Genomic DNA, 12,694 nt, shown 5'->3' on the forward strand with positions numbered 1-12,694 from the left:
TTGAGACGGAGTCTTGCTGTGTCACCCAGGCTGAAGGCAATGGTGTGATCTCGCCTCACTGCAACCTCTGCGCCCCGGGTTCAAGCGATTCTCCTGCCTCAGCCTCCTGAGTAGCTGGGATTACAGGTGCGCGCCACCATGCCCAGCTAAGTTTTTTGTATTTTTAGTAGAGACAGGGTTTCACCACGTTGGTCAGGCTGGTCTTGAACTCCTGACCTCAGGTGATCTGCCCGCCTCGGCCTCCCAGAGTGCTGGGATTACAGGCGTGAGCTACTGCACCTGGCCCACTTACATTTTTTTAAATTTTTGAAAATGACAGTGTTTGAAATTATATTGACTCACAATTCATTACTTCATAATGTTGGATTATTTCTCAGAGCTTGTATTAAATTAAAATACTTTGATATGCATAATGGATTATGTTGTCAATAATGAGCAACACATAAATTAGTTATATCAGTATCACCAAAACAAGTTACTTACATTATAATATTCCTATGCCTCTTACATATAGGAACACAATTATAATCATCTTATATCACATATGGTATAAAACTGAAATATTTTTCATGTTCAAATGTGGTATCCGTAATTACAGTAAGCAAAGGCATCATAAACTTTCAGATTGGATTCAAAAACAGAATTTTTTCTATTCACTTGGGTTTATATTTTTGCAACTTACATTTTTGCAAGTGTGGTTCACAGACCAGCAGCACCTAGGACCTTGTTAGAAATCAGACTCTGGCCCTCTGCAGACCCAGTAAATCAAATTCTACATTTTAATTTTAATGAGCTCTCCAGGTAATCCATTTGCACATTAAAGTTTGAGAACACTGATCTACATAATGTGATGCATTGACCTTTAAATTTCTAAATTAAATCTATATTAACTGTTTACATAAACAAGTCCAGAAATTTGATTGAAGGCAATAATATCAGTCATAACAACATTTTGATCAACGATGGACCACATAGATGACGGTGGTCCAGTAAGATTATAATGGAGCATATATAGAAACCTCATATAAGGCATTTGATATTGGCATAGCAGATCAAGTAGGAGAAATGATTGATATTCATTAATGGTGCTAGGACATTTGGTGTTCTATCTGAAAAAATATATATAAATACAAATATAAAGAGCATCTAGTTTTGTGTAAGTACACTCTATGATGTTCACACAATGATGAAATTGCCTAAAGCATTTTTTCAGAACATATTCCCATCGTTTAAGTGACTCATGACTGTATAATATAATATTAAATATTATAATTTAAAATAGCTAGCATTTTTTTAGGAGAAAAGGCATATAAATTTATTTGATCATAGTTTTACATGACATGGGAGCCTTCAGAATGAAGACCCAAAGATACAGGAGAAACTGCCCATTTTTGTGCTTAGATTTAACACAATATGGATAGCTAAAATAGCTAGCATTGTATTATTATTATTTGAGACAGAGTTGCACTCTGTCACCCAGGCTGGAGTGCAATGGCGCGATCTCAGCTCACTGTAACCTCTGCCTCCCGGGTTCAAGCAAGTCTCCTGCATCAGCCTCCCGAGTTGCTAGGATTACAGGCACATGCCACCATGCCCGGCTAATTTTTGTATTTTTAGTAGAGACGGGGTTTCGCCATGTTGGCCAGGCTAGTCTTGAACTCCTGACCTCAGGTGATCCACCTGCCTCAGCCTTCCAAAATGCTAGGATTACAGGTGTAAGCCACTGCGCCCAGCCAAAAAAGCTAGCATTTTATGAGGGTTTATATAACAAATGTGAACAGAGTAAAAGCAACTTTTCAATTACCTTAGGTGATCAAACTAGTAAATGGAATTCAAGAGTACTTGATCAGTCTCTGGCACCATGTATAGCATCTACCTAGTCCTTAGGAACTATGACGGCAGCAAGTTCGGTAACTTGTTTTTTTTTTTTTTTTTTTTGAGACACAATCTCGCTCTGTTGCCCAGGCCGGAGTGCAGTGGCACGATCACGGCTCACTGCAGCCTTGATTTCCGGGGCTTAAGCTATCTTCCCACCTCAGCCTCCTGAGTAGCTGGGACTATAGGCATGTACTACCACATCCGGCTAATTTTTTTCTATTTTTTGTAGAGATGGAGTCTCACTTTGTTGCCTAAGCTAGTCTCAAACTCCTGGGCTCAAGCAGTCCACCCACCTTGGCCTCCCAAAGTGCTGGGATTACATGTTTGAGCCATCATGCCTGGCCTCAGTAACTTTTAACCGTGTTTTTTACCTCAACCTACTATTGTTAAGGGCCCCGGGAATCAATTATTCAACAAATGATTATCAGGAGCCAGTTATATGCCCTGCATCTGTTAGGGCTTATAACATACATACTAATGGCCATGATGGGTAGGTAAAAAACCTTGGCATAGTGAATGTCACCATAAAAGATTGATAGAGCTTAACTACAGTGACCCATATTATCGGGACATGAAGTGACTGCATTCTGTGATTCTGCTAGAGATTAGAGTTTAAGATTTCACCAGAATTGTAACTACCCATTTTTTAAGTGTAAGTGTCAGTGCTGATCCAGGTCTCACAGCCTACCTCTGCGACTCATTCTCAGGCAGAAGGATTGGCACATTTTGCCTTTGTATCATACTAGTCCTAGGTGAGCTATAAATCTTAAAAGAGGTAGTGAGAAGCCAGATGCAGTGGCTTAAGCCTGTAATCCCACGACTTTGGGAGGCCGAGGCAGGTGGATCACCTGAGGTCAGGAGTTCGAGACCAGCCAGGCCAACATGGTGAAACCCCGTCTCTACTAAAAATACAAAAATTAGCCGGGCGTGGTGGTGGGCGTCTGTAATCCCAGCTACTCGGAAGGCTGAGGCAGGAGAAACGCTTGAACCTGGGAGGCGAAGGTTGCAGTGAGCTGAGATTGCGCCATTGCACTGCAGCTGGGTGACAAGAGCGAGACTCCATCTCAAAAAAAAAAAAAAAAAGGTAGTGAGAAAAATGGGAGATGCCTTTTATCCTGACTATCTGTATTATCATTTCCTTAAAGTAAAAAGGCATAATATATGAAGTAATCACTAACCAATTAAAGCAATCTAAATACTTGATTAAATTCCTTCCTTTTTGTGACTTTTTATTTTTGTTTGTTTGTTTGTTTTGCAAAGGAGTCTTGCTCTGTCGCCCAGGCTGGAGTGCAGTGGCACAATCTTGGCTCACTGCAACCTCCACCTCCTGGGTTCAAGCGATTCTCCTGTCTCAGCCTCCCAAGTAGCTGGGATAACAGGCTCACGCCACCATGCCCAGCTAATTTTTGTATTTTTTTAGTAGAGACGGGGTTTCACCATGTTGGCCAGGCTGGTCTCGATCTCCTGACCTTGTGATCCACCCGCCTCGGCCTCCCCAAGTGCTGGGATTACAGGCGTGAGCCACCACGCCCGGCCGTGACTTTTATTTTTAACTAATTTCAAGCTTACAAAAAAACTGCAAGAAATAGTAGAGAATTCCTGTTTACCAATTTCATGCAGGTTCCACAGTTAATATTTTACATCATTTAGCATTCTCTCTAATAGATAGATATACATTTACATATATATATACACACACACATACATACATTTTTTTCTGAGCTATTTGAGAGTAAGCTGCAGACATGATGTTTATGATTATTTTAAAGCCATTTTTAGATTATTTATATATTCACATTACACCAGAGGCTGAACTTCACATCAGTTTTGAGTATCAGATTGGAAATTCTTTCTTGAAATATTTGGAATTGTTTGTAATTGTTGCCTCAAGTGCAGGAAAATCAACTTTCCTTTGAATTTATTTAAAAGTTTAAGTAGTGTTGTTACAGCCTGTAGAAAAATTAAAATTAAAATTAAAAAATTAAAATTCATTGTAACCTTTTAACACCCTTACTGTCTCTGTGGAGGATGAAGAAGGCTTTGCTCTTTTGCTTGCCACACTCACAGAGCTAAAGGATACGATTTTATGGATCTTTGTTTAGAGGTCATGCTAAGGTAGCTAAAAGGGGTAGACTACCTCTTATGACTTATTTTAATATAATACTGTACTTCCAGAGTGTGAAAATTGCAGATGGTATTCTAGGTTACCTCTGGTACCTAAAATAACGAAATTGCTCTGGAACAACAGGTAAAGTGATGAACAGAAAAAACTTTTTTTTCATTGTCCAAGTTCATAATTAAGTCTCAATAGTAATTATGAGAGAATGAAGGAACCTTCTGGTTGTATTAAAATGATGGTTTTATTCAAAACCAAAGCGATTTTTTTTTGGCTACTGAGCCTCCTTTTTGTTTTTCTTTGGTTTTTAAAAAAGCATAACAGCAAGTACTATTTGGTAAATTTCACAGTCTGTGTTCTAAATAATATTCTCACAATCTGAATCAGTATCTTTCTGAAGTGATTCAATTAAGACCAGAGACGGGCTAATTAAGGGACACTTTACTATTCAAGGTGTCCTTTGCTGGAATCATCCAAAATCCAAACCTCAGTGGCATGCAGTGCTCACATGTGACAGACTTGTACACGTACCCCCTGAATCTAAAATAAAAGTTGAAATTATTTTTTTAAAATGTCCTTTGCTATACTCAGACCTAGGCTGGCAGCACTGCCATCAACTCAGAGCTTGGTGGAAATGCAGAATCTCAGACCCCACCTTAGATGTATTGAGTCAGAACCTGCATTCTAACAAGCTCCCCCAGGTGATTGTATATGCATTCAGATTTAAGAGGCATTAATATACTTATTTGAGAAGTCTACATTATTCTGTAGGGAAATGGTCAGGTTTTTGTTAAAGTTTCTTCCAAACATGCTCATCTTCAACATCCTGAAAACCAACTCTTCTGTGCAGGGGTTCCTTTGTGTGCTAGCTAAATAGACATGAGCTGGTATTTTGTCCAAGCACAAGAATGAACAAATTAGATAGGCTAGTGGAAATTTGCTCTTTTCTTCCTTTTCTCTACAGGGGAGGAGAAAATCTTTGGCTTTTTTTTTTTTTTTTTTTTTCAGGTGCAGGGATGTGTTAGAATAATTTCTCCTTTCTTGGGAGGTAACTAATACTGCAGTGGATAAACGATAACAAAATAGCAGAATTTCAGAGATTTCAGGGGAGCTTCTGGGATGATACGAGCTTCCCCAGTCCATAAAGATTCTCTGAATACTCCATTGTGCAAAATAGACTTTTTGCTGACTTATTCCTTGCCTCTTCTTCCACTGTCCACAGACATATTAAAATTTAAAAATATTATATATGTATGTTAAAAATTCAAACAATATAGAAGTATAGATAGAGGAAATTTATTCATCTGTCTTTCTATTCCTGCCTTAACCCTATTCCCCAGAAGTAGCCACTGTTAATAGTTTGGTATGTAACCCCTCCAGCTTTCTTATGCATGTTCTCATCTATGCATACACTAAAATTAAAAAAAATACCAGCACACTGCAATGCTGTTTTGCAAATTGCTTTTTGTTCCATTTAATATACTGTGAATTGCTTTGATGCCAGTATGCCAATCATCAACATGATGGTAAAATTTCATTATAAAAATAAGAACTATCCATTAACAAACTACTCTCTCTCTGAGATTGGGAGTAGAGATAATGGCTAGAAGAAAAAAAGTTTTGTTTATTCAGGGAGCTCAGATTTTCCTGGGAATTGGGATGGGAAGTTTTGAAATTAGAAGTCACTGCAGAGGAAAGTGTAGAGATAACTTAATGCTAACGGATAGTAGGAACTTGCTCATTTTAAAGGAATAGATTGTCAGTGCCTGGAGGTTTGGATTGTGATGCGAGGCAAGGATGCAGTTGAATGATCAATACTGCAAATGAAAAGAATCTTTCCCTTTCCACCAGACACGATTGAGCCATTGGTAGTAATAGCTCAGCCTTCATCGGAAATGCCGCTTTTGACTTCAACTAATGAATTTTATACTAAAGGGATGACACCAGTTCAAGACAAGGAGGAAGGAAAGACTTCATCTAAGTGTTACATACAGGTCACTGGCATGACTTGCGCTTCCTGTGTAGCAAACATTGAACGGAATTTAAGGCGGGAAGAAGGTGAGACACTCTTGGAGCTTGTTATTTTATGTGCTAGTTTGGGAACTCCATCTTTTTTGTTCTCTTACATGTTTTGTAACTATGTTTATGATTCTTGGTAAGGCCTCATAAAGATTTTCAGTAATGTGTGGGACAACCCTGATGCCCTGGAAGCCTTAGTGTTTTGTTGCCTTAGATAAAGTTCCTCTCTTGTTTACCTCATGATCACATTTGTATATCTATGAAATTCGTTTAAAAATAGCAGAAAGAGATACAAGAGATTGCTATTTTTTGTAGATCAATCATGGTTGTGTTGGATTTTAAGGAACATATTTTTTTTTTTTTTTTTTTTTTTTTGAGACGGAGTCTTGCTCTGTCGCCCAGGCTGGAGTGGAGTGGTGCGATCTCGGCTCACTGCAACCTCTGCCTCCTGGGTTGAAGCGTTCCTTCTGCCTCAGCCTCCCGAGTAGATGGGACTACAGGCACGCACCACCACGCCCAGCTAATTTTTGTATTTATAGTAGAGATGGGGTTTCACCATGTTGGCCAGGCTGATCTCAAACTCCTGGCCTCAGGTGATCCACCCACCTCGGCCTCCCAAAGTGCCGGGATTACAGGCGTGAGCCATCACACACGGCGCATGAATTTTCTTCTAAAGCTATGCCTAAAACTGACAACTAGAATATTTAAGAATTTCATTATTACTATACCCAGACCAAGCACCAGACCAAAAACAAGTTTGTTTAGAATTATATTGTTCTCTTTGCTTGTGGTAAAAATGTTCACAAGTTACTTAATGTTGTATACAAGTGTTAATTTTAGGTTACAAAATCTTAGAAAATGTATACCACAGTTTTTTAAATTCAGTCACACTCAGATGTTTTAGCTTATTAATTTGCACTCATATTTATAGACTTCCCAGTATAGCACAGTAGATTTGTTAACCATAAAGATATGTGATGATGGCCAGGCACGGTGACTCACACCTGTAATCCCAGCACTTTGGGAGGCCGAGGTGGGTGGATCGCCTGAGGTCAGGAGTTCAAGACCAGCCTGGCCAACATGGTGAAACCCCATCTCTACTAAAAATACAAAAATTAGCTGGGTGTAGTGGCGCACGCCTGGAGTCCCAGCTACTTGGGAGGCTGAGGCAGGAGAATCGCTTGAACCTGAGAGACGGAGGTTGCAGTGAGCTGAGATCGTGCCAGCCACTGCACTCCAGCCTGTGCAAAAGAGCAAGATTCCATCTCAAAAAAAAAAAAAAAAAAAAAAGATATGTGATGAGGTTTCATGAGATCAAAGTCATAGATTTGGTACTTTGGCTGCCCTAGCCCTAGGTGTCTTAATGATACATATGGTTAGTCACAGAGCTAAATAAAGAAGTATGGACTAGTATAAGCTTATCTCCACCATTGAGAAAATTACTCAAAATGTATGTAGTAATCACCTCACCTCATATATTAAGGGCAGAACATTATTATGACAAAATGTATGGTATACGGAGTCATCTTCAGTTCAATATTACCTTGTCTGCATTCTATGATTTCTGCTTCAGTTTAGCCTCCATTATGTCTAACTGGAATGCACTCAAGGCTAAAGCTTCTATTATTCTTTTTTAGATTAATTTAAAAAGAAAAGGAGGGAGGTTGCCAAGCAAATGAAAACGAAAAGAAGCATTCAAGGTTTCTATTTAATTTAAGAACCAACTATTTTGGGGCAATTCAGAAATAGCCTTCTTCATGAGACAAGCAATGCCTATGCCAGTTACAATTTTTTTAAGTCTGTTAAGTTGATTCTTCCAATTACTTCCATATTATCCCCTTTACAACCTCTTAGCCCAGTTAGAAATAACTTTAGCCTAGCTGGAGTCACTACATTCATTTTTTTTTTTTTAACTAAGTAGCATTGGTCTTCTCTCAATTTAGTCTGTAATATACATATATATATTTATATATTTTATAATATATGTTATATATATAAATGTATATTAATATAATATATAAATATATATGTAATTTATATTTTGAGATAGGTCTCACTCTGTTGCCCAGGCTGGAGTGTAGTAGGACCATCTCGGCTCAGTGCAACATCTACCTCCTGGGTTCAAGCGATTTTCCTGCTTTAGCCTCCCTAGTAGCTGGGACTACAGGTGTGTGCCACCATGTCTGGCTAATTTTTGTATTTTTATTTTTATTTTTATTTATTTATTTTTTTTTGAGACGGAGTCTCGCTCTGTCACCCAGGCTGGAGTGCAGTGGCGCAGTCTCGGCTCACTGCAAGCTCCGGCTCACTGCAAGCTCCGCCTCCTGAGTTCACGCCATTCTCCTGCCTCAGCCTCTCCGAGTAGCTGGGACTACAGGCGCCCGCCACCACGCCCGGTTAATTTTTTGTATTTTTAGTAGAGACGGGGTTTCATCATGGTCTCGATCTCCTGACCTCATGATACGCCCGCCTCGGCCTCCCAAAGTGCTGGGATTACAAGCATGAGCCACCACGCCTGGCCGATTTTTGTATTTTTAGTAGAGACAGAGTTTCACCATGTTGGCCAGGCTGGTTTTGAACTCCTGACCTCAAGTGATCCACCCACCTGGGCCTCCCAAAGTGCTAGGATTACAGGCATGAGCCACTACACCTGGCCCTGCATTATATTTTAAAAAAATGAATAGAGAGAGTTCTTATTATAGTTTGAAGAGTTTTTTTAAGTATCTGCAATTTACATAAGTATTGAACTTATGTTTTTGACATTTGAAAAATCAAATTTTCCCTTCTATTTCTGTTTGCCCATAGATTACATTCAGCTGAAGCAAAAAGATTTTTTCCTACTTTCTCTATACCTTTCCCATATTACTGACACTTTCCCATGAACTGATCACCTGAATTGTTTGATACCAACAAAGCCCAAAATGTAAGCACTTTATGTAGAAAAATTAGATTATATTAGGTATTTTGTTTTCTTTTTTTCACTGTGTATATGCTTATCTATTTTTTAATTTTTAATTTTTGTGAGTATATAGTAGGTGTATATATTTATAGGGTACGTGGGATGTTTTGATACAAATATGCCATGCATAATAATCACATCATGGAAAATGGGGTATCCATCTCTTCAAGTATTTATCCTTTGTGTTATAAACAATTCAATTATATTCTGTTACTTTTAAATGTACAATTAAATTATGATTGACTATAGTCACACTGTTGTGCTATCAAATACTAGGTCCTATTCATTCTTTTTCTTTGTACCCATTAACCATCCCCATTTCCCCTTACAACCCCCACTATCCTGTTTACTTATTTAAAGCTATTAAATTAATATTTAATCTTTTTTCTTTTTTATCAAACCTCAGACTTGACCTATGGACTGTTGATCCCCATTCCCTGTCAGGTAGCCATCAAATGCCACAGATTCCTAGAAAGAGCTTCTATTTTTGCTATGTAGAATTAATTTTCTTCCTGGCAATGACAGCAATAGCTGGCCTAGAAAAGTGGAATGGTTGTTTAAAAAAAAGGTTTGCACTAGTGAACAGCATGACTGCCATAAAATGAACTCCTTTTTTTGGTTAACAAGTTGCGTGGGACTTTTTTTTCTAGGAATAAGAGCTTTTTAGATTACTGTGTGCCAGACACTAAAACCTGATAATTTAAATAAATGACTATTATTTGATAATATTATAATGTGTATGTTGGTATATTATTGGATTCTTTGCTATAATTATGATTTCATGAGTGCATGAATTCTTTTCTCTATTTTTTTTTTTTTTTTTTGAGAAAGGATCCTACTCTGTCACAAATGGTGCATTGCAGTGGCATGAACACTGCTTACTGCAGCCTCGACCTCCCAGGCCCAAGTGATCTTCCCACCTCAGCTTCCTGAGTAGCTGAGACCACAGGCATGCACCACCATGCCCAGCTAATTTTTGTATTGTTTTTTGTAGAGACAGGGTTTTGCCATATTGCACAGGCTGGTGTCAAACTCCTGGACTCAAGCGATCCGCCCTCCTCGGCCTCCTGAAGTTCTGGGATTGCAGGCATGAGCCGTCATGCCCAGCCAAGTCCCTTTCTCTAGTACTCTGTCTTATTAATTTCTAAAAATGCTTTATATTTACAAGATACAGTCTCAAGCAATTGCAATTCATAGGCCTTATTTGGATCCAAGTCAAAGAAGAAACTGTTAAACTAGTAAACAGTTATAAGACAATTGTAAAAATGTGAATACTGCCTGGATATTTGATGATATTGAAGAATTATTTTAGGTGTGAAAATGGTATTATGGTTTTTTACAAAGAGTCTGTATTTTTTAGAGATACATATTTAAATATTTACACATGAAATGATGTGATGTCTGGGACTTGCTTCAGCATAATCCAGGTAGAGAGCAGCGAGTGGAGGGTGTAGGAATGTATATGAAATAAGATTAGCCAAGTATTATGAAGCAAGGTGATAGGTACATCAAGTTTATTATGTTCTTATACACACTCACACACACACACACACACACACACACACACACACACACACACACACACATAATTGAAAATTTCCATAATAAAAAATTTAAGAAAAATCAGGCTATCTTTTTGAATAGTTCTAATTGTTTGGGGTCAAGACTGGTATAAAAGTTAAATAATAAATTTCTCCAGATTCAAATCCTTTCATACTTAAGAGAAATCCTTTCATACTTGAGAATACTAAAAAGTAATTATAACATTACTCTTTTTAAAAAGAATGTTATCTGTATTGTTTTTCTTATCAATGCTCTTAGGAATATATTCTATACTTGTGGCCCTGATGGCTGGCAAGGCAGAAGTAAGGTATAATCCTGCTGTTATACAACCCCCAATGATAGCAGAGTTCATCCGAGAGCTTGGATTTGGAGCCACTGTGATAGAAAATGCTGATGAAGGAGATGGTGTTTTGGAACTTGTTGTAAGTAAGATTTTTTTTGTGATTAATAAAATTTCCAGAAAAATAACTTGGTAAGGTTCAGAGAAGAGTTGTGAAGATAATTAAAGGTGGGGAAAATAAGATATGATGAAAATTAAGGAAACTGGAAAATGGATAAGGTATGATTTAATGGTACTCTTCAAGCATGGAATTTAAAAAGATAATTGTCATATCTCTATTAACCAAAAAAGAATTGGGTTTGAATGAATAAATGAAAATTAACTTTTAAAATATATTATGATTCCTATCTAGTAGCATGTAATTGAATACATTCCAGTGCATTAAAGACTCAAATTTTATAAAGTCATAAAACCTGGTGTAAGGCATATTGATTCAAAGTGATCACTTTCTCCAACCCAGCAAATCAGCTGCTAGGATTCTTTCCTGTGGAAATGTGATCATATAGGGCTGGGCATGGTGGCTCACACCTGTAATCCCAGCACTTTGGGAGGCTGAGGTGGGTGGATTACTTGAGGTCAGGAGTTCGAGACCAGCCCAGCCAACATGGTGAAACCCCATCTCTGTGAAAAATACAAAAATTAGCCAGGTGTGATGGTGTGCTCCTGTAGTCCCAGCTACTTGGGAGGCTGAGGCATGAGAATCACTTAAACCCAGGCGGCGGAGGTTGCAGTGGGCTGAGATCACACCACTGCACTCCAGCCTGGGTGACAGAATGAGACTTTGTTTTTTTTTAAAAAGGAATATGAACATTCATAAGATTATATTTATTATATAATTTTAAGAGCAAAAATTTAGAACCAATCTATATTAAATGTCCTTTAATAGGGAATGTTTAAATAAATTATGTATAGACATATTATAGAATACAATATAGATGTTAAAAGAGTAAAATAGATCAATATTAACTGACAAGTAAAGATTTCCAGTACGTATTATTTACTTAAGCAAAACAAGTTGCAGTGTAATACTTATGGCATAATCTCATTTAGTAAAAAATGCAAAACTACATGTATGTGTACTTACATATGTATATAAACACCTAGAGAAAGGACTAGTGTATACACATGATTAACAGTGTTTATCTCAGGAAGAGAGTGGGATTGAGGGAGAAGATCAAAGAGAAACTTGCATCTTTTCAACATTGAAATTTTTACAGCTAGAATGTATTTAAATTTATTTGTATAATTTAAAAAATTAAAACAAAAAAATTAATCTTGTACCAAAATAAGTTTCAGTTTAAGCAAAAATTCGAATGTAGGCTGGGTGTGGTGGCTCACGCCTGTAATCTCAGCATTTTGGGAGGCCGAGGTGGGAGGATCACTTGAGCCCAGGAGTTCACGACCAGCCCAGGCAACAGGTGAAACCCCGCCTCTACAAAAAGTAAAAATTTAGGCCAGTCGTGGTGACTCACGCCTGTAATCCCAGCACTTTGGGAGGCCGAGGTGGGTAGATCACCTGAGGTCAGGAGTTCAAGACCAGCCTGACCAACACGGTGAAACCCGTCTCTACTAAAAATACAAAAATTAGCTGGGTGTGGTGGCGTGCGCCTGTAATGCCAGCTACTCGGGAGGCTGAGGCATGAGAATTGTTTGAACCTGGGAGGCAGAGGTTGCACTGAGCCAAGATTGCGCTACTGCACTCCAGCCTGGGCGACACAGTGAGATTCCATCTCAAAAAATAAAAAAAAAAAATATAAAAATAAAAAATTTAAAAAGTAAATATTTAGCCAGGTGTGGTGGTGTGCATCTGTAGTCCCAG

At 38.1% G+C, this 12,694-nt stretch overlaps 1 protein-coding gene across 1 annotated transcript in view; it reads left to right on the top strand.

The window, feature by feature from the left end:
* ATP7A (ATPase copper transporting alpha) overlaps positions 1-12,694 on the top strand; it is a 119,729-nt gene that overhangs the window by 67,644 nt on the left and 39,391 nt on the right. The window contains exons 5-6 of the mRNA XM_032756216.2: positions 5,846-6,052; positions 10,794-10,957. Of these exons, the coding sequence (XP_032612107.1) occupies positions 5,846-6,052; positions 10,794-10,957 (371 nt within the window). The remainder of the gene's footprint in view (positions 1-5,845; positions 6,053-10,793; positions 10,958-12,694) is intronic.

The sequence above is a fragment of the Hylobates moloch genome, unplaced genomic scaffold, assembly GCF_009828535.3.
Source record: "Hylobates moloch isolate HMO894 unplaced genomic scaffold, HMol_V3 SCAFFOLD_7, whole genome shotgun sequence".
Lineage (NCBI taxonomy): Eukaryota > Metazoa > Chordata > Mammalia > Primates > Hylobatidae > Hylobates > Hylobates moloch.